Source organism: Vanessa cardui, chromosome 20 (assembly GCF_905220365.1).
Source record: "Vanessa cardui chromosome 20, ilVanCard2.1, whole genome shotgun sequence".
In the NCBI taxonomy this organism is placed as follows: domain Eukaryota; kingdom Metazoa; phylum Arthropoda; class Insecta; order Lepidoptera; family Nymphalidae; genus Vanessa; species Vanessa cardui.
This window is the reverse complement of record NC_061142.1, coordinates 9860225-9884250: the sequence shown is the minus strand read 5'-3', so window position 1 is coordinate 9884250 and position 24026 is coordinate 9860225. Positions and strand designations below refer to the sequence as shown.

The following is a 24026-nucleotide window of genomic DNA, read 5'->3' as shown; positions in this document are numbered from 1 at the left end:
CCTCAAGGCCGAGGTAAAGGCTCACCGCCGTGAGTTTGCAGAAATGCGGACCAAGGTGGCAGGGGCAAGTGATGCTTCCGGCTCGGCACAGGATGCTCAAATGGAGAGATTTAAAGCCTCCATAATTTCTTCGGTCGGCGACATGATCAACGCACGGTTTGCCGCACTAGAGGAACGGTTGCCTCCCGCAAAAATACATCGCCCTCCGTTAGCTGCGGATAAGAGGCGGGAGTTGGCGCAGCAGATTGCTACGCCCTACACGCAGGCTGTCCAGCCTGCTCCACCGCCGAAAGCTGCACCCGCGCCAAAACGGGCGCCACCTGCTGTTCCGACGGCATCTATTGCTGGTCCCTCAGGCGTCCAGCCTACGTCGGAGATAATTCCGCCACAGATGGTCCAGGAGGTGTCCTGGTCCACTGTGGTAAAAAAGGGAAAGAAGGGAAAGCAGGCTTCCCTTCCGACTGTTGCAACCACCACAGTTGCGCCTATGGTGCCTAAGGCAGGACAAGCAACTAAGCCTAAGCTGTCCGCGCCTCGTACAGCTGCAGTGGTATTAACTCTGCAGCCGGAAGCGGAGAAGAAAGGCATCACGTATGCTCAGGTCTTGGAGCGCGCTGAGCAGAGCGTGAAACTCCAAGACCTTGGGATCAATGGTGGGCTCAAAGTTCGACGCTCAGCGACGGGGGCCAGAGTGTTGGAGCTGCCGAAAGCACAGACGGAACAGGCAGAGAAACTAGCCGACAAGCTCCGTACGGTGCTGGATGGAGTGGCCAACGTTGCTCGCCCCATAAGAAAGGTGGACATCAAAGTGACGGGGTTAGACGACTCCGTCACTAAAGATAAAATTATTGCCGCAGTCGTTCGCGAGGGGAGTTGCCCCGCTGAAACGGTAAGGTGCGGGGATATTTCACGAGGACCTGGTTCCATGGGTATGGTCTTCGTGTCTTGTCCAATAACTGCGGCAAAAAAGCTGGCTGACACCGGTCGTCTTTTGGTTGGGTGGAGCTCAGCCAGAGTGTACGTGATGGAGCAGCGCCCTCTGCGCTGCTACAAGTGCATGGGTCTAGGCCATACAAGGTTGCTCTGCCCATTCAGTGCGGAACGAGGAAGCCTTTGCTACCGGTGCGGCGTTGATGGACACAAATCGTCTACATGTACCGGGAAGCTGCGCTGCGTAGTATGCGCAGACGCCGGCAAGCCCTCCGGGCACGTGATGGGGTCTAAAGAATGTAGCCCCCCCATCACGAAAGGTAAGGTGGCCCTCGCTACTCAGACTACCAATAACGTCGGACGACGCCAGGCTGAGGAGGAAGCTGCAATGTCAACATGAGCGCAGACTTCAGCTTCCTTCAGACGAATATCAACCACTGCGCCGGGGCTCAGGATCTTCTACTGCAGTCCATGGCGGAGTGGCAGGTAGACCTGGCGGTGGCCTGTGAACCCTACTACGTCCCTCCCCTACCTCACTGGCTGGGAGACTTGGACGACACCGTAGCGGTCCTCACGAGGAGCGGAACGGGCCCCCCCCTCTCACTCATCGAAAGGGGTTCGGGCTACGTAGTCGTGGAGTGGGGGGAGTACGTCGTCGTCGGGACGTACTTCTCCCCTAACCGCAGCCTGGCTGAGTTCGAGACCTATCTCGGCTTGGTCAGAGCTGCGGTGGCCAGGCAGTCGCCGAAACCGATAATGGTTCTCGGCGACTTAAACGCGAAGTCGCGTGCCTGGGGTAACCCTGTCACGAATCCGCGAGGGAGGGCCGTCCAGGTGTGGGCCCTGCTCTCCAACCTGTCCCTTCTCAACAGGGGACAGGTTCACACCTGCGTTCGCCATCACGGGGGTTCCGTGGTGGACGTTTCGTTCGCCACTGCTGTCGTAGCACGCAGAGTGGTTGATTGGAGAGTGGAGGAGGAGGTGGAGACTCTATCGGATCACCGGTACATCCGATTTGAGATCTCCACTTCTCGCAGGCCGGCGGAAACCCAGAGGGTGCCGACCACGTTGCCGAGGTGGTCTCTCGGCCAGGTCGATCGAGAGCTGGTCAAGGAGGCCGCAATCGTGCAGCGGTGGGGTTCCGCAGCGAGGAGGGAGGGCGCCAGCGTAGAGGAGCTGGCAGGCCGGATGCGCAGTTCACTCAAGGAAGTCTGCGATGCGGCCATGCCTCGGACCCGGCGCAGAGTTCCGCGCCGACACGTATACTGGTGGTCGCCCGAAATCGCCGACCTTCGGGCGACGTGCTGTCGGGCACGGAGGGCCTACGTCCGTAGTCGAAGACGCAACGGCCTCGACACGGATTTGGAGGGACAGTTGCTGGACGCCTATCGCCAGCTGAAAAAAGAGCTGCAGCTGGCGATACGCAAGGCCAAGGAGAAGGCCAGGGAGGAACTTCTGGCGGGCCTCAATCGAGACCCGTGGGGGCGCCCGTACCGCGGTGTACGCGGGAAGTTCCGCACCCAAGGCGCCCCCGTCATCGAGACGATGCCACCGGAACTCCTCCTTCGCCTGGTTGGGGAACTCTTCCCCCATCCAGGCGAGCACGTCCCTCCGCAGATGGCGCCCCGCTCCGTGACCGAAGACCCAGTGGTTTCACCACTGATTACGGAGCGGGAGATGGAGATGGCCCTCGGTCGCTTGAGGGCCAGGAAGACAGCGCCGGGTCCGGACGGGGTTCCAGGGCGTATTCTGTGCGACGCCCTGGAATACCTAGGTGCAAGGCTTCGGGAGCTATTCGACGAGTGTCTGTGCAGCGGGCAGTTTCCGAAGCCTTGGAAAGAAGGGAAGTTGGTCCTGTTGCCGAAGAAAGGTCGGCCGTTGGATTCCCCTTCGGCATACAGGCCAATTGTGCTGCTGAACGAGACGGGAAAACTCTTCGAGAAGGTCCTCGCAGCCCGTCTCGTTCAGCACCTCGAGGAGGTCGGTCCGGGTCTCTCGGAGGCGCAGTACGGATTCAGGGCGGGCCGATCGACAGTCGACGCCCTGAATGCCCTGAAGACTCGGACGACGGAAGCGGTGGCCCGGGGGCAGGTCGTCCTGGCTGTGTCGCTTGACGTGGCGAACGCCTTCAACAGTCTCCCTTTCGAGACGATACGGGAGGCACTCCGATACCATGGGGTGCCGACCTATCTGAGGAGACTGCTGGAGGCGTACCTCCAGGACAGGGAGATCCTCTGGGCGGGGGTCGATGGGAGGATCGTCCGGCATCGAGTGGGCTGCGGCGTTCCACAGGGGTCGGTCCTCGGCCCAATTCTATGGAACGTCGGTTTCGACTGGCTCCTGCGGGCTCCCGTCCTTCCCGGGATGGGGGTGTTGTGTTATGCTGACGACACTCTCGTCACGGCGATTGGACGGGACTTCCGGGAGGCGGCTCGCCTTGCCGAAGTCGGAACGGCTCTCACCGTGGACCGCATGGGAATGCTGGGCTTGAGGGTCTCCATATCCAAAACGGAGGCCCTCCTCTTTCACGGTCCACGAAAAGGACCCCCACGAGGGGCGAGTATCACCGTCCAGGGGACGGTTATCAAGGTGCAGGCCCAGATGAAGTATCTGGGCCTGATTCTGGACGGACGATGGAGCTTCGGGCAGCATTTTGTTCATCTCGGCCCAAGGCTCATCAACGCCGCTGCCGCTCTTGGTCGCCTCCTTCCGAATGTGGGAGGGCCGGGGTCGCTATGCCGGCGTCTTTATTCCGGCGTAGTGAGGTCGATGGCGCTGTACGGTGCCCCGATCTGGATAGACGCCCTCACCGCTAAAAATCGGGCTCTGCTGCGAAAGCCACAGAGGGTCATAGCGGTGAGAGGCATCAGAGGGTACCGTACGGTGTCGTGGACTGCGGCGACACTTCTCGCGGGCGATCCGCCCTGGGAGCTCCAGGCGGAGGTGCTCGCGGAAGTGTACCGGTTCCGGGTCGAGGCGAGGGACCGCGGCGACCGTCCAGGGTCGGCGGAGATCGGGCGGATCAGGGCTCTAGCCCAGCAAGCCCTGATCGCCCGATGGCAGGAGGATCTGGGGACTCCCACGGCGGGCCTAGCGACAGTGGAGGCGATCCGTCCCCACTTGAGTCGCTGGGTCGAGAGGAAGCACGGCACACTGTCGTATAGAATGACGCAGGTACTTACCGGACACGGATGCTTCGGTAAGTACCTGCACGGGATAGCGCGGCGGGAGGAGTCACCCTCCTGCCACGAGTGTGGTGCGCCAGTGGACACGGCGTACCACACTCTGTACGAGTGTGCTGCGTGGGGGCCCCAGAGGCACATCCTTGCGGCGACTATGGGCGGAGACCTCTCGCTACCGAGCGTTATCATCACCATGCTCGGTAGCGAGGTGTGCTGGTCAGAGATGCGCTCCTTCTGCGAAAGTGTCATGTCGCAGAAGGAAGCAGCGGAGCGGGAGCGGGAAAAAAATGCCGCCGCTGACTCGCTCCGCAGAAGACGACCGGGGAGAAGGAAAAGGCGCTACGCGCATCTTCTCTCTCCGCCTCAATAGGCGCCGTAGGGACCAGGGGGGGTCCCAGTACCCTGGGAATCCCCCCTAGCTGTTGAAGGCCCGTATAAGCGGGCCGACCGTCAGGGCGTCACGGTAGCATGCGTAAGCGATCCCGTGGCGTCCGCCGAAAGACGGAGAGGGTACCGCTGGTTTTTTAGTGGGTAAACCCGGTGTGCTTGGGCGCACTAGGCGTTCAGGGCTCCGGGGAGTCCCACACACCCCCCCACTTTCCATCACGTGGGGGAAGCGCGCAAAGCGTTTTTCCAGCGTAATAAAAAAAAAAAAAAAAAAAAAGGAGAATTAAAATGTCATCATGACAACGTATGTTTGCCGCTCAGTAGTACATTATACAGATAAAAAAATAATTGAAAAAAAGGTTTCATCATTTTGGCACGAATTGTAGGTAAGTAATAATATAAGAAGTTATACGAAATTACTAAAAAGTCTTTTCAGTAAAAGCGAAATTTCGCGGGAGGCACTAGTACATTAACAAAGTCCATTCCTATGGCAAGAGAAGGAAAGACAAATTTACGAATTTGTCCTTGAAATGACGTGACGTCATTGGTCGAGAATTAAATTAATCTAAATATTAATTTTATAGGTTCGTGTAAAACATGCCTATTGGATGGCGTGAAGATTGGAATATAATTTGTAATTATAAGTATAGGAATAACGTTGATTAACGTTGGTTTAAAAAAAATATCCGAATATTATCGACTTATTTATATAAATCAAAAAGTACATCGTGTGCTATTATTGTTCTATTGGATATTCACTAATTGCAATCGATGTTTTAATCACTGGTATTCTAATTTATCTCTTAAATCTATTTTTATTTAACTTTAAGTATGAAACACGTTTGGCAACACAAAGGGTATTTATTATAACACTAATAATTTAATTCTCTCTATATACTTATTAAAAATACCAGTGATTATATTTTTATATAGATTTGGCCATACAGTTTATTATTTTTTATTCTGTGACAAAACAACAAAATGGCGACGACTAAATCAAAAAACATCAAAAAGCGAATACGAACTGTACCGACAAATCTAGACAAGAGTCAGGCTAAAAGGACTTCCTAATTGAAATCAATTTAACTGCACAGACAAAATAAATGCACACACATAATTCACTTTGCAAAATCAATTTGAAAAGTGCTTATTACAAAAATACTTATTCTGACGTAACCAGCGTCACACTTTATTGCTGCCTAATATATTATTACAATCATTTTAAGGTAAAAAATTTATATAAAAAACGAAGAAAATATTTTACACGTATTTTAAAACTAAATATGTTTTCATATAAATATTATAAATAATTCACTCCCGTTAGTCGGAGAATTTCAGTTTTTGCCATTTTCAATATATTTTTTTGATTAAAGAACACATTTAAAAAGTATTTCATGAACGTTTTCGCGCCACTAATTTTTAAAAAACACCTATTTTATCTAACATACTCGTAATTACACAGTACGCTACTAAATCTATTATCTCATTGCAAGACTTCTCTCATTAATACTTACTGAGTGAATAAATTAATAAAAATAATAATATTGTAATCTATTTTCTAAATAAGTGTTGTCAAAGGTGAAAATAAGTCAATAGACATATTACACACAATCACACATGTAGTATCGGCAAATTCAATAAAACCGATTACTGCCGATTTATATAACCAATAGAAATAGCTCTCTATCGCGCCATTCGATGCTATGTGCTCGCGTCAGTTCACCCCTTGAAAGCAAGTGACATTTCAATACTAGTGTCAAATAATTGTTGGAAATTATAAGTAACAGTTCATATTGAGATTTTGGACTGTAGTTTGAAGTACCTCAAAATATTCTCAGACGTATTGAGAAATCTTGCAACGCAATATTCCGCAGGGTCAGGGTTACATTTTGCGTTGACCGTGCCTAGGATTTTACACAACACAGGTATTAGGTAAATAACGTTAGGCAGTCTTTGGGTAGGTCGGAAGATTTTATAGCGACTAGATATAATTATACATTTGACAATAATTTTACTAATACCATCTAACTAAATCGCACAATTTCGACGATTTTTGGAGCCCATCCCAAAATTATAATCCTGTAATCGTGTCGATCTTTAGTCCAGATTTTACATACGTCTCAATTCTTGCTTTATAACTTTCTTCAAAGTTTTGTTTTAAGTTAAATTTTCGGTTTAATTATATCAAGCAATATTTAAATTAACCAATTCCAAATCACGCTGAAACTTTGCGTCAAGTGCAGCAATGGCAGTAAGGACCAGCCCTGTGACCTGTTGCTTCGTATAGACTCTCATCATAGGAAAACATTTCAAACTTTTTGCAAGGTTTTTGAATGAAATAAAATAAAGAATGGCTCCAAAATGTGCTGGAATTCTTGTGTTACTCTACCGACCAAAGTCTACTTACTAACATCGAATTTATTAACTTACATCTATAATATGAAATTCCAATAATTCAATGGATAATAATTATTATTCAAATATAATTGGTGTTATAGGGGACAAAGCGATTTACTTATATCTATATATTTAAACTCAAAAGTTTCATTTGTTATATTGTTTTGTGCGATTTTATATTTATATTACCATTTATGTTTGTGTAGAATACGAAACGGTTGCTTCTTAAGCATTACTTTACCCTGCATTCGTACACGTAAAACTCTCAAAAAATTTAAAAATATATCTTTGGATATATTTAAAGACTTAAAAAGGTACAGAATTGCGAATGAACTGTAAAAAAAAATTTCGTCTCAAGGAAAATAGTGAGAAAAGTTTTACAATTACCCAATCCCATTTTTTACGGTGCTTACAAAGTCTATGTCTAATTGAACATCGTCTAAGAGTTGTAGGCCGTACAATAAAATACGAGGTTCTAAAGGTTTAATGGCTACATACATCTCCTCTAAAACAAACACAGTTACCTCTAAAGAGCATGCAACTATTACAGGAATCGTTTTCCTATTAGTCAATTCAATAACGTAGGTACTTCTCTCTCTGAAAATTGTTGAAATATAAAATTCATAAGACATTTTTTGTAATTGGAGTTTTATCTTAATTGTCGCATTCAAACGTTTCCACCGTGACCAGCACATGTACTTTCTTAACCAAATATTGAGCAATAGTATAGCGTAATACTATGGAACCACGTTATAATCCAAACATTTTGTGACGATCAAGAAAACAGCAAATATTAGTGTGGGTTATGTCATCCGGATATCTGTTACGCTAACAAATACTCGCGAGCTTTATCAATGATAAGACGTCTCCAAATTTTCCACCTTCTTTGAATTCGTTGATTAAAGGAAATCAGAAGACCGTACGTAAAAATAATTCGAGTTTTTCACATCATGAAATCGCCGCAGTCGACTCCGAAGTCCCAGTCGTCTGATGTTGTGGCGGCGTCGTCGTACTCAGCGAGGGCTTGTTCGTATGCCGCAGCTTCGTAGGCTGTGACGCCGTCGAGCATGGAACAGGCTTGGGAGACATTGGTGTGATGCATGATGGGCATCGCGTGGAGGGCGAAGTCCTCTCCTTCTTGTGACCATGTGAGACCTGTAACACAATTACTTGGATCAAAATCTTTAAAGGTACTTTCATAGATTACTTGTTCGAGCTAAAATTATTTTAATATTTTTTCGATAGTATTGTTTATATTTTTATTTGCTTATGGAAGATGATAACTTTAATATAATAAATATGTTTTATATACACGTACAACTTTTAGAACTACGAAGTATTTAAAGTATCCATTAACTTTTACTAACTAAATACTCAATTATTTCACTTACGTCCACTCCAAACGCCGTTGGGCAAAGTGACCCAGCCCCAGCCCTGGCCCCAAGCCAGTTCGTGGTCGAGCTGTCCCGCCAGTGGTACCTGACGTTTGATCACCGCGACCAGACCTCTACCGTCCAGCGCTCCCACAGCGTTGCGAGACGAACGCGCATACATTTCAGAAGACGTTGTTGCTATAATCAAAAATAACAAACTTTATGTTCCATACAATGTACCATACAAGAGAACCATCAATATGTTAATAGAAAGATAAGGTATAGGTTAAAGGTAAGGTTATACATGTGTATATATGAACAGATCATAGTTGCCCTCAGCTTTGCTGCTTTCTTGTTTTTTCTTTAGCATACTTTAAAAGAAAAAAAAATTTTAGTTTGTTGACGTAAGAAAGTTAGTTGTCAATTATAAAGTTAGTTATTAATTATGAAATAAGGAACTTCTCCTGAACGATTACAGCGGCTAATCTCAAGAGATACTAACCAACTACGAAGGAGATATAATTATAAAGTGCACAAGTATGTGCAAATAATATAATGTATAAGTATGTATAAGTAAAAAGAATAACAATGTATGTATTAAGTATAAGTGAACTCTCGGCTCTATCGAGCAAAAATAGTTTGGGCAGATTAACGTTCCTGACGTTAATCTTGAAAAATATTATGTATATAACTAACACATTTCCGAATTAAACTGTATACTCTATTCCAACCACAGCATAGAAAAAGCCACATAAACAACATTTGGCAGAAAATTGACTCGGTATGAGTATATTGAGTCGAGATAGCCCAGTGGTTAGAACGCTTGCATCTTAACCGATGATTGCGGGTTTAAACCCAGGCAAGCACCGCTGATTTATGTGCTTAATTTGTCTTTATCATCTCGTGCTCAGCGGTGAAGGAAAACACCGTGAGGAAACCTGCATGTGACAAATTTCATAGAAATTCTGCCACATGTGTATTCCACCAACCCGCATTGGAACAGCGTGGTGGAATACGTTCCAAACCTTCTCCCCAAATGGAGAGGAGGCCTTTAGCCCAGCAGTGGGAATTTACAGGCTTTTGTTGTTGTTGTTGTGTTGACTCGGTGTGATTTGGTTGAGAGCTTGGTAAATCCGTGATATTATGGGTTTTCGAAAAATGGCGCTTTGAATGTCGACGAAACTGTTATCGGAATTTTGGAAGTTTAAAAGTGTCGTATTATAAATAAAGGTATATTCATCATAAGCGGCATATATATACAGTTGAGTTATTAGCAAATCGCATGAAATATTATATTGATTTTGGTTATAATATTATTACAGACGTAAAGTACAATACGATTAATTAATAAAACCAATCTCTGTAAACTTACTTTGATAAAGTTTCTTATTAAATTAATTTATCATTATTACATTGAAAATTCGTTTAGTTATATAACTCATTTCCATTCCTGGAATGTTATCTACAATGATTTAACTACACGTAACTGGCTCGTTCCTTTGTTTACGTGTAACGGAACGTCACGTAGTAATCATAGTCAAGTACTAAGAATATAATGTATCTCGAGCTTTCCTCCAGGTGTTAAGATAAACTAAATAATGCGGGATTGTGGTTATGTATCTGAATTACTGTGATTAGGATTTAGATCTACGCTTAAATGTTAAGTTATATATATTTTGCTGTGACTTTAAATTCAAATTTCTAAAAAGATAATAAGATCCTTTTATGGCAGGCCATGATAAAAATGTTGAGATGGGTTTTATCTAGAAGGCCAGTTTTTTTTGTAATCGTTCAGTAAGCAAACGTAGAAGGGATAGAGAAGCTTCTGCCCACTAGTTCACCTTATGAAAGTGGTGGTGGTAGAAGTGGACAAGACTAATATTAATAATTTTGCAGCTTTTAATCATTTGGGATTACAAGTGTATTTTATAATCGTGCTAATATATATTATGTTTCCAAATACTCAGGGTTATTGGTAATTCGACGTATATCCGTTTGGAGGTGATAGGGGTGACTATTTGCAATATATAATTTTAACCCCCATATGCATGATCCAAAAGTGAACCATTTTCGAGTTATCACGTTTTTTTAGCTTTTTTTAAAATTTGTCAAAAATGCAACATCGAAAAATTTACTAAAAAAAAAGTATCAATAAAAATGTAATTTTTTCTTTTGTTTTTAAAACTCAAAAATGGCTTATGCATGCGTTAAAATTATTGCAAATAGTCACCCCTATCGCCTCCTAACGGATATACGTCGAGTTACCAATAGCCCTGTTATACATAGATTTTTTTTTAATGTTATAGGTAGCGAACGGCGAGAGGCTCACCTAATGGAAAGTGATTACCACCGCATCATGGTAATGGACATCTGTTACACCCGGGGGATTGCAGGTATTTTACCGGCCGTTAAGAAATGTATACGCTCATTTCTTGACGGCTCCCAAGTCTTATTGGTTCGGAAAAAAGTACTATATGGAGGTAGAAAATGTTGTGATCGGGATTACACAGATTTAGTTGTCTGAATTATTCGTCACGACTGGTAATACAATTTCTACTGAACATGTTACACTTACTATTACTAATATAATTAAAACGTAAGTTTAGTTTGTGGGTTTGTTCCCTAAGTATCGGAAACTTTACAAAGTGTTTGAATAGTTTCAGATAGTGATCGCCGTTGAATAAATTTTGAGTTGTGTATTCAATTTACTTTTCTATGAAATTATAAGTAAATTAACGTAAATTAAAGGTAAATAATATGATTAAAGGCAGACAAGAATGATTTTTTTTTTAATATTATAGTTTAAATTTTTATACACATCTTTATCCTCAACAAAAAACGACAACAATAACAGCCTGTAAATTTCTCACTGCCGGGTTAAAGCATCCTCGTCCTTTCGAGGAGAAGGTTTGGAATATGTTCCACGACGCTATTTCAATGCGGGTTGGTGTAATACACATGTGGCAGAATTCACGATATTTTCCTTAGCCATCTTGTTTATTATTGTTATTTTAGGTAAAATGTAAAACAACGTTTAAAAGACTTACTAATGAATTAGGTAATTCGAATTTTTATTATAAAATGAAAGTAGTATCAATGTCTACCTACAGGCGAAGGCATAAAATCTTAACAAAACATAGTTATTTTTAAAATCGGCTTTATTTTATTTCAAGACATTAAAATGTATTAGTATCGTCACCAACACTAAAAGCGTTTGCAAAGTTTTTTCTTAATTAATTTGCCACGCACAAACTTAAAGGAGCATAAACTTATTTTAAGAAATATGACGAAAATAAAGAAAAACCTGTTGAAATATGTTGAACAGTTTTGTCTGGTATTTTATAGTTAATAAAATAAAAATGCAAAAATATCCTAAGTATGGATATTATTGATAACAGTACCGAAGACAGTTGATTTGTTGTGTCTTTCTAACATTAATTACACATTTACTTGGTGGTAGGGCTTTGTGCAAGCCCTTCTGGGTAGGTACCACCCACTCATCAGTTATTCTACCGCCAAACAACAGTACTCGGTATTTTTGTTTTCCGGTTTGAAGGGCGAGTGAGCCAGTGTAACTACAGGCACAAGGGACTTAATATCTTAGTTCCCAAGGTTGGTGGCGCATTGACGATTTAAGGAATACTTAATATTTCTTACAGCGTCATTGTCTATGGGTAATGGTGACCACTTACCATCAGGTGGCCCATATGCTCGTCCGTCAACCTATACAAAAAAAAAAATCGGTGCCGGCGTAAGGAAGGAACGCGATGAGGCGATGGCCCAGTAGGTACGCCAAATTTTGGGGGTGGCGAAGGTTTGCCGGAAAGATCAAAGATAACCATGGAACTAGCCGGGCCTTGCGGGTCAGTCTGGACCTGGTTGAGTATAAGAGGGCGACAAATATTTGCCCAGCCAGGGACACTTAAAGCCAGTTAAAGCCGGCCCTGTACGCATATTAATGTCATGAATAATTACAGGTTTTTGTATTTATTACAAGATTTAATTAAGGTTTCGCTCTTAACTTAAAGAGAAGCCATATAATCGGTGCTATTCAGAATTTTAAACTGAGTAGTTTCACAGATAAGGCGCTCTATCTCACGAACAATTAGTAAATTTTTGCAAATAGTCTGTGCCGCACATGACGACACAATTACTGAACTAAGCAACTTAAGGGCTCAAAGATAACCTTAACTCTTTTAAAGGATGAGATAAGAACGAGAAAATATGTTTTTTATTTTTAAAATGTCATAACGTCGACGGAGTCGAGATGGCCCAGTGGTTAGAACGCGTGCATCTTAACCGATGATTGCGGGTTCAAACCCAGGCAAGCACCTCTGATTCATGTGCTTAATTTGTGTTTTATAATTCATCTCGTGCTCAGCGGTGAAGGAAAACATCGTGAGGAAACCTGCATGTGACAAATTTCATAGAAATTCTGCCACATGTGTATTCCACCAACCCGCATTGGAACAGCGTGGTGGAATATGTTCCAAAACCTTCTCCTCAAAAGGAGAGGAGGCCTTTAGCCCAGCAGTGGGAATTTACAGGCTGTTGTTGTTGTTGTTGTTGTTGTTGTATAACGTCGACGATAAAATAAAGCAAAATTTCTATTGGTATGGTTAAGTGCAAGCGTTGAATTGAATAAGGTTCTATTATGTCTATTCCTAATTATAAAGCAATGTGGGGTCGGAAGATTATAATATATAAAGGTCTTCACACGAAGGCTTTATACGGTCTTAAAGGTACATACATCTAAATTAGAGCGAAGTGGCAAAGTACGTAACATGATCTACAAGGGACGAATTAACGTGGCTCCGGCTAATGACAATAATTAAGATATACGTAAATTTCAGACGGATTTTAATGGATAGGTAAGATACGATTAGATCTTTATCTATCTATGGAATCTTGACGTTCTGTTGTACAATAAATTATCGAAGTTTCATTTCTATGGACCAGAAAGTTTTTGTGAAATAGTTTTGCTTTTACTGTACTTGCATATGTCTAATTTTATAGAAATTCTGCCACATGTGTATTTCAATAACCCGCAATGGAACAGCGTGGTGGAATGTGTTCCAAACCTTCTCCTCAAAGGGAGAGGAGGTCTTAATCCAACAGTGGCAAATTTACAGGCTGTTGTTGTTGTTGTTACTTGAAGTAAAATTTTTGTCTCGCATTTATTTTTGATTATATGCTGATACTGAAGTTTAAGGCACATAAGATGTGCAAAAAAGGCAATCATCATTATGTCGTTACCATTATATTTTTTACTCTAAATATTTGAAAACAACAGACTTAAGAATATAAATAAGAAATGATTTTCAATTATTTGTTGTTTAAAACGAATTCCAAACTTGATTTTACTGATGAACCACAACTGAAAGGTTATCGAACTTGGTTTATACATAGAACAGTTGCTATCCACTAATCTGAGCCGTGACTGGACAGCCGTTATGGGTTTGCGGGCGCCAAGTCTGTCGTTTAGGAGTTCTAATCTTAATTGCAACCTCTGATAGCCGCTTTCGATAGGACCGTATTTAGAAGATCTCCATATTATGATCCTTGTTTTATTAATACCAAGGGCTTTATGGTTGCTTACTAATGACTTAGGTTATTCGAGGCTTTTTGAGATAGAAAGAGAGAGCGTATGAGGGATCTAAATTGTATTAATACCTCTAATTACATATATTAATCGTAACATGATTTTTTAGTTTGATATAAGTTATGAAGACGTATCTGTTAATGATGTAGATAAAGAGAAATTACCTTGTTCTTCTTTATAAATACAAAGCAAGTGCTATTATAATGGAACTCGCTGTATATTTTTTTTGATGCATCCTAAAAGTTAATATAATTTATTATAGTCAAAGTCGCAACTTACGTGACATTTCTGGATCGTACTCTGCTAGAGGTTTGAGGTTTGGTTTTTGTTTGAAGGTTTACAGAAAAGCACTAGATCTCACTTTTAATATTTATCAAATTATTTCCTCATATTTCAATCAATATATCTTGTAATTAAAGGCGATTTATATTTCATAATGCTTTAGAAGAGTCTTTTTTCATCTTTAATTTGGATCTTAACTTTTTTGTGTTTTATATATCTTAATTTTTATAATAATATTTAATTATCAATGTTTGTGACTTTATACTACCAATTGTGCGTGTCTCCATTATTTTTACATTGTATTCCAATTTTTATATAACATTTTGTGAGCATAATAACACAAATACTTAAAATCCAGATTTACGGACTCTGCCTTTTTATAAGATGTATAAATATTCGTTTCGGCCGTAACGTAACATAATTTATTATTGTTTGCATTTTAAAATCGATATCGATAGATCGAAGTTGATTAAGGCGACATCTCAAATCGATTTGTCTTTGTTTGAAGCGTAAACTCGATTATCGGTGATTTTAGTCTGTAATCTAATAAGTTTCCAGCGTTTTATTTCGCATTAAAATATTTACAACGATTATCTAGATTTATTCGATGCATGAATAGACAAAGATAAAACAGTACCTTTTACCCGTCTGTTCGTTAATGGACCGCATTTTTTAATTTATCGATTGCATTTAATAGCAGTTGACAACTTTTATCCAAAATATATATCTGTTAGAGCTGCGATGGCCCAGTGGTTAGAACGCGTACATCTTAAACAATGATTTCGAGTTCAAATCCAGACAAGCACCACTATATATATATGTGCTTAATTTGTGTTTGTAATTCATCTCGTGCTCGACGGCGAAGAAAAAAAAATTGTGAGGAAACCTGTATGTGTCTAATTTCATCGAAATTCTACCACATATGCATTCCCCCAACCTGCATTGGAACAGCGTGGTGGAATATGTTCCAAACCCTCTCCTTAAGGAAAGAGGAGGCCTTATCCCAGCAGTGGGAAATTTACAGGCTGTTACTTTACTACTACTACTTTATATATGTTAAAAAATATTTTTTTTTAATCCTATAATTTCGTGTTTTCTCAAATGTTGAATAATAAATAATTATATAAATGCTACCACATGCTCGTCACATTAGTAGTAATATGTTTGTTGTTGTAATTATGCAGTACTCAAAACATACCACATTTAACAAAATAAACCGTTTTAGCTTTTATGTTTTTTTAATGTTAAGAACCTTTATTAAGTGCTTAAATATATACAAATGTGAATTTAAAATATTTATTGTAAATTAAATATTGAGTTAAATTGGTCAATTAAAGGATAAAAGGGGACGAAACAATTGGTCCAACCTAACACATAATATTATTTATTTATTAGTGGCCAATATTGTATGTCTTTGTTTCAAAGTAACAATTTAAAAATGTTTTTTTTTTTATATTTATATTTACTAAATTGAATATAATCGTTTATTTATGATGATGTTATTTGTTTACTAAGTAATAGAATACTTAAAATAATAAGCTTTTCTTTCAATATGACGATTATCCTGGCGTTCCAGAGTTATAGAACATAGGCTGACATAAACATATCGATAACATATTGATATCGATGTTTTAACGCTTGCAAATATTTTGACAAGTGATAATTAATACTATGATCGGTACAACACATCAACAAAATATCAATCAATAATTTAATTTTAATAATTAAAAATAGCATCATCATTTTACCAATATTTTATTTTTTAGAATAAGACTTTTTTATTTTTTTTATTTTTGAGTGTTAAATCGATGTTGCTACAATATGATATGAAAATAATTAAAAGCAACAATACGTACGTCGTACTCGAACTGTTGGTCTTTTGAAAGCTGTACGGAGATAGGGCATCGACATCACCAGCTCGATGTGGGGTGGCGGAGGCAGCTGAAAATTTTACATAACACATAAATATAATATCATTTACTACAAAACATAAGGTAAATAAGGTTAGTCTTCCACCGGATGTACAGGTGATGCATGGAAAGTGTATGGAAACGTAGTTACGTCTACATCCCGCTACCCTGTATCTTTATTTACTAATAATTGTGTTGTATTAGCTTGCGTGCGCCATGAAACTTTTAATGGGTGCTTTGAGATGAGTTCAGTAAATCCTTAAATGCTTACATACTTACAGTTTTTGAGATAGCTGCCATCCATTCCCTTTGTAAGCATTAAACAAATATTTACGTATTAAATAGATATTTATGATATTGTTTTATTATATAGGTAGACGGGCTGGCAATGGGGCCCCTTGATGGTAAGTGACACAGCTGACTATATACATTGGCGCTGTAAGAAATATTGACCATTCCAATGGCCAATGCGCCACCAACATTGAGAACTAAGTAACTAATATTAATCCTGTAATTACATTATCAATGATTGTTTTATTAAATTCTAAAACGTCATAACAACTTAGAGCGTCTATCAGAGACAGTAAATTAATATTTGAAAAATTGCACTAGAAATGGCTTATATACACATTTATTAATAGCAAAATATACAAAAGTAAATAATATATATAGTATTAATATTATTGTATGTATAGGTACAGTCAGGGTAAAAAAGCCTTCGTCAGTTTTCAAATTCATTCCTTTATCGAGTCTTAGACTCTTAGTACCTTTTGAATCTGAACATCAAATCATTGCGACGCAATATGTCATTCTCGATCGGTAAAGCAGATCATCGCTCATACTGAGCACACGAAAGTAGATCTTAAGGTGATGAACCTTTTCTTACTCCAACTGTACAATGGAGTTTAGCCTTTAGTATATATATTACCAACCACTCATCAGTTATTCTACCGCCAAATAACAGTACTCAGTATTGTTGTGTTCCGGTTTGAAAGGTGAGTGAGCCAGTGTAACTACAGGCACAAAGGACATAACATCTTAGTTCCCAAGGTTGGTGGCACATTGACGATGTAAGGAATTGTTAATATTTCTTAAAGCGTCATTGCCTATGGGTGATGGTGACCAATTACCATAAGGTGGCCCATAGGCTCATCCGCCAACCTATAACATAAAAAAAAATAGAAGGAAGGCCAGTGCAATATATGGGATACTAACACCTCTGAGAATTTAGAGCGAGTCGAGGGACTGCTATCCAAATAATAAATAGTGTACATCCTCCGGCATGTCACAGTTCGGGCAATTGGAGTTTTTCCCATGAGAAATCTCAACACACCTTTTGGAGTTACACAATATTTATCATGAAAAAGAAATGGTGGCAGTGCTGGTAACGCTTGCAAAGATGTGTCAGATATTTAAATGCCAAATAGCAATGGTATTGTTGTATCCCGATTTGAAGGGTGAGTGAGTCAGTGTAATTAAAAGCTAAGGAACACTACATGTTAGCTTCCCAGGTTTGGACTGGATTGGCTATAAGAATAGTTCGTATTTCTTACAGCGGTAGTGTCTATGGGCGCTTATAACTTCTTATCATTAAATGGTCCATTTGGGTTTCCATTAACCAACACCATAAAAAAATAAGATACTTATAAAAAATGAATAAAAAACGGTTAGTATATTTAAATCATCCGTATTACAGATAGGTTTACACAACTATATTTATAATATATTTGAAAGATATATACAAAAACAATTTCATATGCTTAAACGAGATGAGAACCGAAGGTCTACTTGAACCGAGATTGTCGTTTATGAAACCAGAAAGAAATCAGACACACAGACAGTCTGCCTGTAACATTCGTTACACTACCACGGCTAAACCACAATATCAAAGGAAATACATACATACAGTACGCAGGAAAGACGCAACCAATTTTATTTAATTATTTTTAACATAAAGCAGCCTGTAAATTTCCCACTGTTGGGCTAAGACCTCCTCTCCATTTGAGGAGAATGTTTGCAACATATTCCACCACGCTGTTCCAATGCAATGGTGGAATACACATGATGTTTTCCTTCACCGCCAAGCATGAGATGAATTACAAACATAAATTAAGCACATGAATATTCAGCTTGCTTGAACGCGCAATCATTAGTTAAGAAGCATGCGTTGTAGCCACTGGGCCATATCAGCTCTCGGATATTTTTAAGAGTCTATTTTTAGGATTGTATCCCGAATTTATCCTATTATCATAATTCTATAGGTGACATAGAATATTCGAAAAGATTTAAAGTATTTGTTGAATTAAACAGTGTTTTCAACCGACTTCAAAAAGGAGGAGGTTATCAATTCGTCTGTATTTTTTTTTTATGTTTGTTACCTCACAACTTTTTACTGGGTGGACCGATTTTGATAATTTTTTTTGTTTGAAAGGTAGTGCTTCCCGTGGGGTCCCATTTTAATTTTATTTTTTTCCGATGATGGTATCCGTATGAAAACGACATAAGTCTTAAATTTGCATTATGTATGTGCGCGACAAATAGCTGAATAACTCAAAATTGGTTGGCACCATTTTGATGATTCTTTTTTTATTATAAAGGATATACTTTAAGTGTAGTTTGGTGAAAATTTGGTAAGGTTCTGAGCGTAGGATCTATGACAAATTAAGGGAACGGGAGGGAACGGAACAATTCTGAGGAGCACGTTAGCAATACTCGGTCGAATCTTTTATTTATGGGTTATGGGTTATGGGTTAGTTGGATATTTGAATCACCTTCCGGAAAGTGGTTATGTTCATGTAATTGTCATAATCGAATATTATAATAAACTAGCGACCCGCCCCGACTTCTCACGGGTGCAATACTGATACTAAATATATTAAAGAATTTGTTTATTTACGACATCACATTGCAAACTTCTAAAATTGTCAGTGTTTCTTTACTATATTGTTCATTTATTATATACAAAAACCTTCCCCTTGAATTACACTATCTATTTAAAAAAAACCGCATTAAAATCCGTTGCGTACTTTTAAAGATATAGGGACAGAGAAAGCGACTTTGTTTTATACTATGTATTCACGGAACTCCTAAACGGCTTACAGTTAGGGTGCGATTTGGGGCAGAATTTCTTACTGTCTTTAATCAAATTTTGTGTCATATACACAAATGACATGACATGATGTCATATGATGTACGACATAGCATACGAATAGCTCTTTTGCAAAGTTTTTTTACTGAGGTCGATTACACCTTGTAGTTTATGCCGTATGACGTATTAAAGCCGCATTTTCGAAAGTCTATTTTTGCTTTATTCGAAAGTTTCTTTTGAAATTGTCCCCAAAGTAGTTTCTGATTCATATAAACGGCACGTTTAATCTATCCATATTGAGAAAAAAATGTTAGTCTACATCAGCTGCACTTAAAATAAAAAAATAAATAAAATTTTAACTTGTTAAAAAACTTGTTAAAATTTTATTTATAATGTCCCATAGAAACATATAATCAAATTGGAATGTTTATTTTTAATATTAAAATAACCGCTTTTTGCTAAAAGTACGTACCTATGGTTACAAGATATGCTACAATATTTTTTTAGAATTTTTTAACTGTCTGATCGGCTAAGCTAATCTGTCTAACTGTCTGATCGGCTAATCTCAGTAACTGCAGATCCGGTTGTAAGGGATCTTTTACTGACAGACTGACAGTATGTTTTTTTATTGGGTGTTTGAATAATTTAATTAATTTCAACAAGAATATATAGTAACAGTAAATCAAAAGATGTATACTTCAAAATAGTTTACTCGTCGGAATTGTGAATGTTTTTTCGAAATCTATTCACCTTGTTCGCGTATTGTTGGCCTTTCCAAAACCTGACCCTGTGTGTAGGTTAAATCCTGCAACTAAATAATAAACCAGACCCGTCCGATTGCTCTGAAATTATTCACACGCCCAATTGAGAATATTTTCCAAATATATCTACAACTAGTTTTCGCCCGCGGCTTCTATCGCGTTTTAGGGGTTTGGTGGTCATGCTGTAGGCAAAAAAAAGCCTATGTTTTTCCTTGGAGTTCAAGTTCGCTTCATACCAAATTTTATCAAATACGGTTCAGCGGTTTGGTCGTGAAAGAGCGGAAGACAGACAGTTTTTCTTGGTGGTAGGGCTTTGTGCAAGCCCGTCTGGGTAGGTACCAACCACTCATCAGTTATTCTACCGCCAAACAATAGTACTCAGTATTGTTGTGTTCTGGTTTGAGTGAGTGAGCCAGTGTAACTACAGGCACAAGGGACATAACATCTTAGTTCCCAAAGTTGGTGACACATTGACGATGTAAGGAATAGTTAATATTTTTTTCTTACAGCGTCATTGTCTATGGGTGTTGGTGACCACTGACCATCAGGTGGCCCATATACTCGTCCGCCAACCTATACCATAAAAAAAAACAGACATAATTACTTTCACATTTATAATGTTAGTATAGAAGTCAAGATATACTACATACATTTAATATTGAGCAGCATTTTAAATGGCTTTTAATAAAGATGAACTTTATAAAAGTTGTTTTATGTTATATTTATGTAATACATCATCACTTAGATAGCACTTAGATTTAAATGTAAGCTTGGTTAACTCTATTCAATATGTGCCATAAGTGTATTCCAAAGTATGCCCCGGAGCAAAATATTGAATACATTTCATCTCGTAAAATAAAATGGGTCTAGCGGGATGATAAAAAAACGTATCCCGTGTCCATGTTTACGATATTGCGGAGACATTAGCTTGTCAAACATTTATTATTTCTGACGTCAACAACAAAAAACAACATCAGAAACACACAAACAACAACAACAACAGCCTGTTAAATTCCCACAGCTAGGTTAAGGCCCTTCTTTTGAGGGAAAGGTTTGGAACATATTCCACCATCATCATATTTGACGTCATTAAAAGAAAATCCTTTCTAATAGTAACTAAATGGATACGTGTGTTTGTTAGTTAGTTTATAGGCCCAGGAATGACAATGTACTCGTTTACGTCATTGAATAATCTAACAGTAGTAAAGTACATTTCCGAGTAAAATGTACACCACGTGTTATTTGCTAAGTGTTTTTAAAATTTGTTCTCAAACGACAACACATTTGTAACAATAGCTGGTCCCGCGAATTATTGCGCGTTTGTATTAAACAAAAAAGTTAACGTTGTAGCCTAATCTAACCTCCCGTCAAAGCCGTTCCAAAGATTAACCGAAACAAACTCACATATTGACAGACAAAAATTGAAAAAAAAAGGTTATTTTATGTAAGTACCGTGTACATGTGCATTTAGTAAAAAGTAGTAATTGTTTGTATTATAAGCAGACAATTAAATTTTAATATATGGCGAGATAAAACTGATACTAATTGATTTGGTTATTGATATTGGTCCTTTTAGAACTAGGGTACAGCATAGTAAGGTTAGATATATTATTATATAATTTAATAAGCTAAAACTCATCCCGACTTCGCATCGGTCCTATTTCGTATGAATGAAAAAAGAAACGCGCGTAGCAAGAACATATTAAGTACCTATTTTATACAGTTACGTTTTTATTAGGAATTTAATAGTAGTTGCGTATGTCATAAACGAAAAAACGAATAATGCATCAAATTTTGCACTCGAATTATAGATTATTTGAGTAATTTTAACGGCAAATGTGAAAATGTTGTTACAGCCAGTTAACGGATCGTCTGTTACGTAGCGAGTTATTTTTTGGTTGTATTAGTTCGGAAAATAATCTTCTAAAGCTTGTTGGAATAAAAGTAGACAATTTTATCTATATTAAATGCTAAAGACAAAGTAATGTAACAGCCTGTATATTTCCCAATGCTCGGCTAATGGCCTCCTCTTCCATTAAGGGCTTGGAACATATTCCACCGCGCTGTTCCAATGCGGGTTGGTGGAATGCACATGTGGCAGAATTTCAATGAAATTAGACACATGCAGGTTTCCTCACGATGTTTTCCTTGAGATGAATTTATAAACACAAATGAAGCACACACCCATACATACATATATATATGTATGGGTGTGTGCTTGCCTAGGTTTGAACCCGAAATCATCGATTAAGACGCACGCGGTTAGAACACGTGCATCCCTTTATTTAAACTTCATTTTTATTTAAATGCCAGCTCATAAGTATTTAGAAAACCATAAAGTTAGTTATAGCCAATGAGGAAAATGTCACAAAGCGTATTAAAACTTAAACCATAATCAATGAGATTACTATGTAGTTTTTTTTTTAAGTTGGCAATAAGAAAACCGAATAAATAAAATTTTAACAAAAAGAAAAACCGACTTCAAACAAAACACTATTTTAAAACAAATGAATATGCACGAAAAAGTAATAAAAATAATTGCGTATTCAACATATTTTTTAGAGTCTTCCTAAGTTAAATGAATTGAAAAATATTAGACTACTTAAAAGTCGATTAACGATTATATCATGTAGTTATAGTTATTGGTATATTTGGAGCCGGTGTCAGCCACGGTGCCCTTGCCCCAACAATCAAAAGAAAGAAGCGATACGAGCCCCTTGATTGATCCAGTATATTATTGTGTAAAAGGTAATTTGTAAAAAACATATATTTTAAAGTATTCTCGTATTGTTTTTTGATAGATATACTGTAGGGTTTTATTGGCTGACACCGACTCCAAATATAACAATAATTATAACTACATGATATAATCGTTAATCGACTTTTAAGTAGTCTAATATTTTTCATTTCATTTAACTTAGGAAGACTCTAAAAAATATGTTGAATACGCAATTATTTTTATTACTTTTTCGTGCATATTCATTTGTTTTAAAATAGTGTTTTGTTTGAAGTCGGTTTTTCTTTTTGTTAAAATTTTATTTATTTTTTGATTTTAAGTGAAGCTGATGTTGACTAACTAATTTTTTTTAATATGGATAGATTAAGCGTTCCGTTTATATGAGTCAGAAACTACTTCGAGGACAATTTCAAAGGAAACTTGCGAATAAAGCAAAAATAGACTTTCGAAAATGCGGATTTAATACGTCACGCGGCGTGAACTACAAGGATCCCTCGAAAGAGCTGTAATCGAACTCAGCAAAAAAACTTTGAAAAAGACCAACTATATTTCGTACATCATATGACATCACATCACATACACAAAATTTGATAAAGATAGTAAGAAATTCTGCCCCATATCGCACCCTAACTGCGAGCCGTATAGGAGTTCCATCACTACATAATATAAAACAAAGTCGCTTTCTCTGTTCCTATATCTTTAAATCTACGCAACGGATTTTGATGCGGTTTTTTTTAAAAGATAGTGTGATTCAAGGGGAAGGTTTGTGTATATAATACATGAACAATATAGTAAAGAAAAACTGATAATTTCAGAAGTTTGCGATGTGATGTCGTATATAAACAAATTCTGTAGTATATTTAGTATCAGTATTGCACCCGTGCGAAGCCGGGGTGGGTAGCTAGTTGATTATAATATTCGACTATGATAATTACGTAAACATAACCACATTACGGAAGGTGACTCAAATATCCAAATAACCTATAAATAAAAGATTCGACCGAGTATCGCTAACGTGCTCCTCAGAATTGTTCCGTTCCCTTCCGTTCCGTCACTTTGTCATGGATCCTGTACTCAGAACCTTACCAAACTTTCACCAAATTACCCTTGAAGTATATATTTTATAATAAAAAAAGAATTATCAAAATTGGTTAACGTGATTTTCAGTTATTGATCTATTTGTCGCGCATATACATAACGCAAATTTAAGACTTATGTCTTTTTCACATGGATACCATCATCGGAAAAAAAAATAGAAAAAATGGGACCCCACGGGAAGCACTACCTTTCAAACAAAAAAAAATTATCAAAATCGGTCCACCCAGTGAAAAGTTATGAGGTAACAAACATAAAAAAAAAAAAAAAAAAAAAAAAAAT

The 24026-nt window shown here is 38.9% G+C and overlaps 1 protein-coding gene across 1 annotated transcript in view; it reads right to left on the bottom strand.

Moving 5' to 3' along the window:
• Positions 1 to 6350: 6350 nt before the first annotated feature.
• LOC124538242 overlaps positions 6351 to 24026 on the bottom strand; it is a 136697-nt gene continuing 119021 nt past the window's right edge. Inside the window, exons 6-9 of the mRNA XM_047115230.1 lie at positions 16343 to 16370; positions 16010 to 16094; positions 8288 to 8467; positions 6351 to 8051 (exon numbers count right to left, since the gene is read on the bottom strand). Of these exons, the coding sequence (XP_046971186.1) occupies positions 7840 to 8051; positions 8288 to 8467; positions 16010 to 16094; positions 16343 to 16370 (505 nt within the window). The 3' untranslated portion in view covers positions 6351 to 7839. The remainder of the gene's footprint in view (positions 8052 to 8287; positions 8468 to 16009; positions 16095 to 16342; positions 16371 to 24026) is intronic.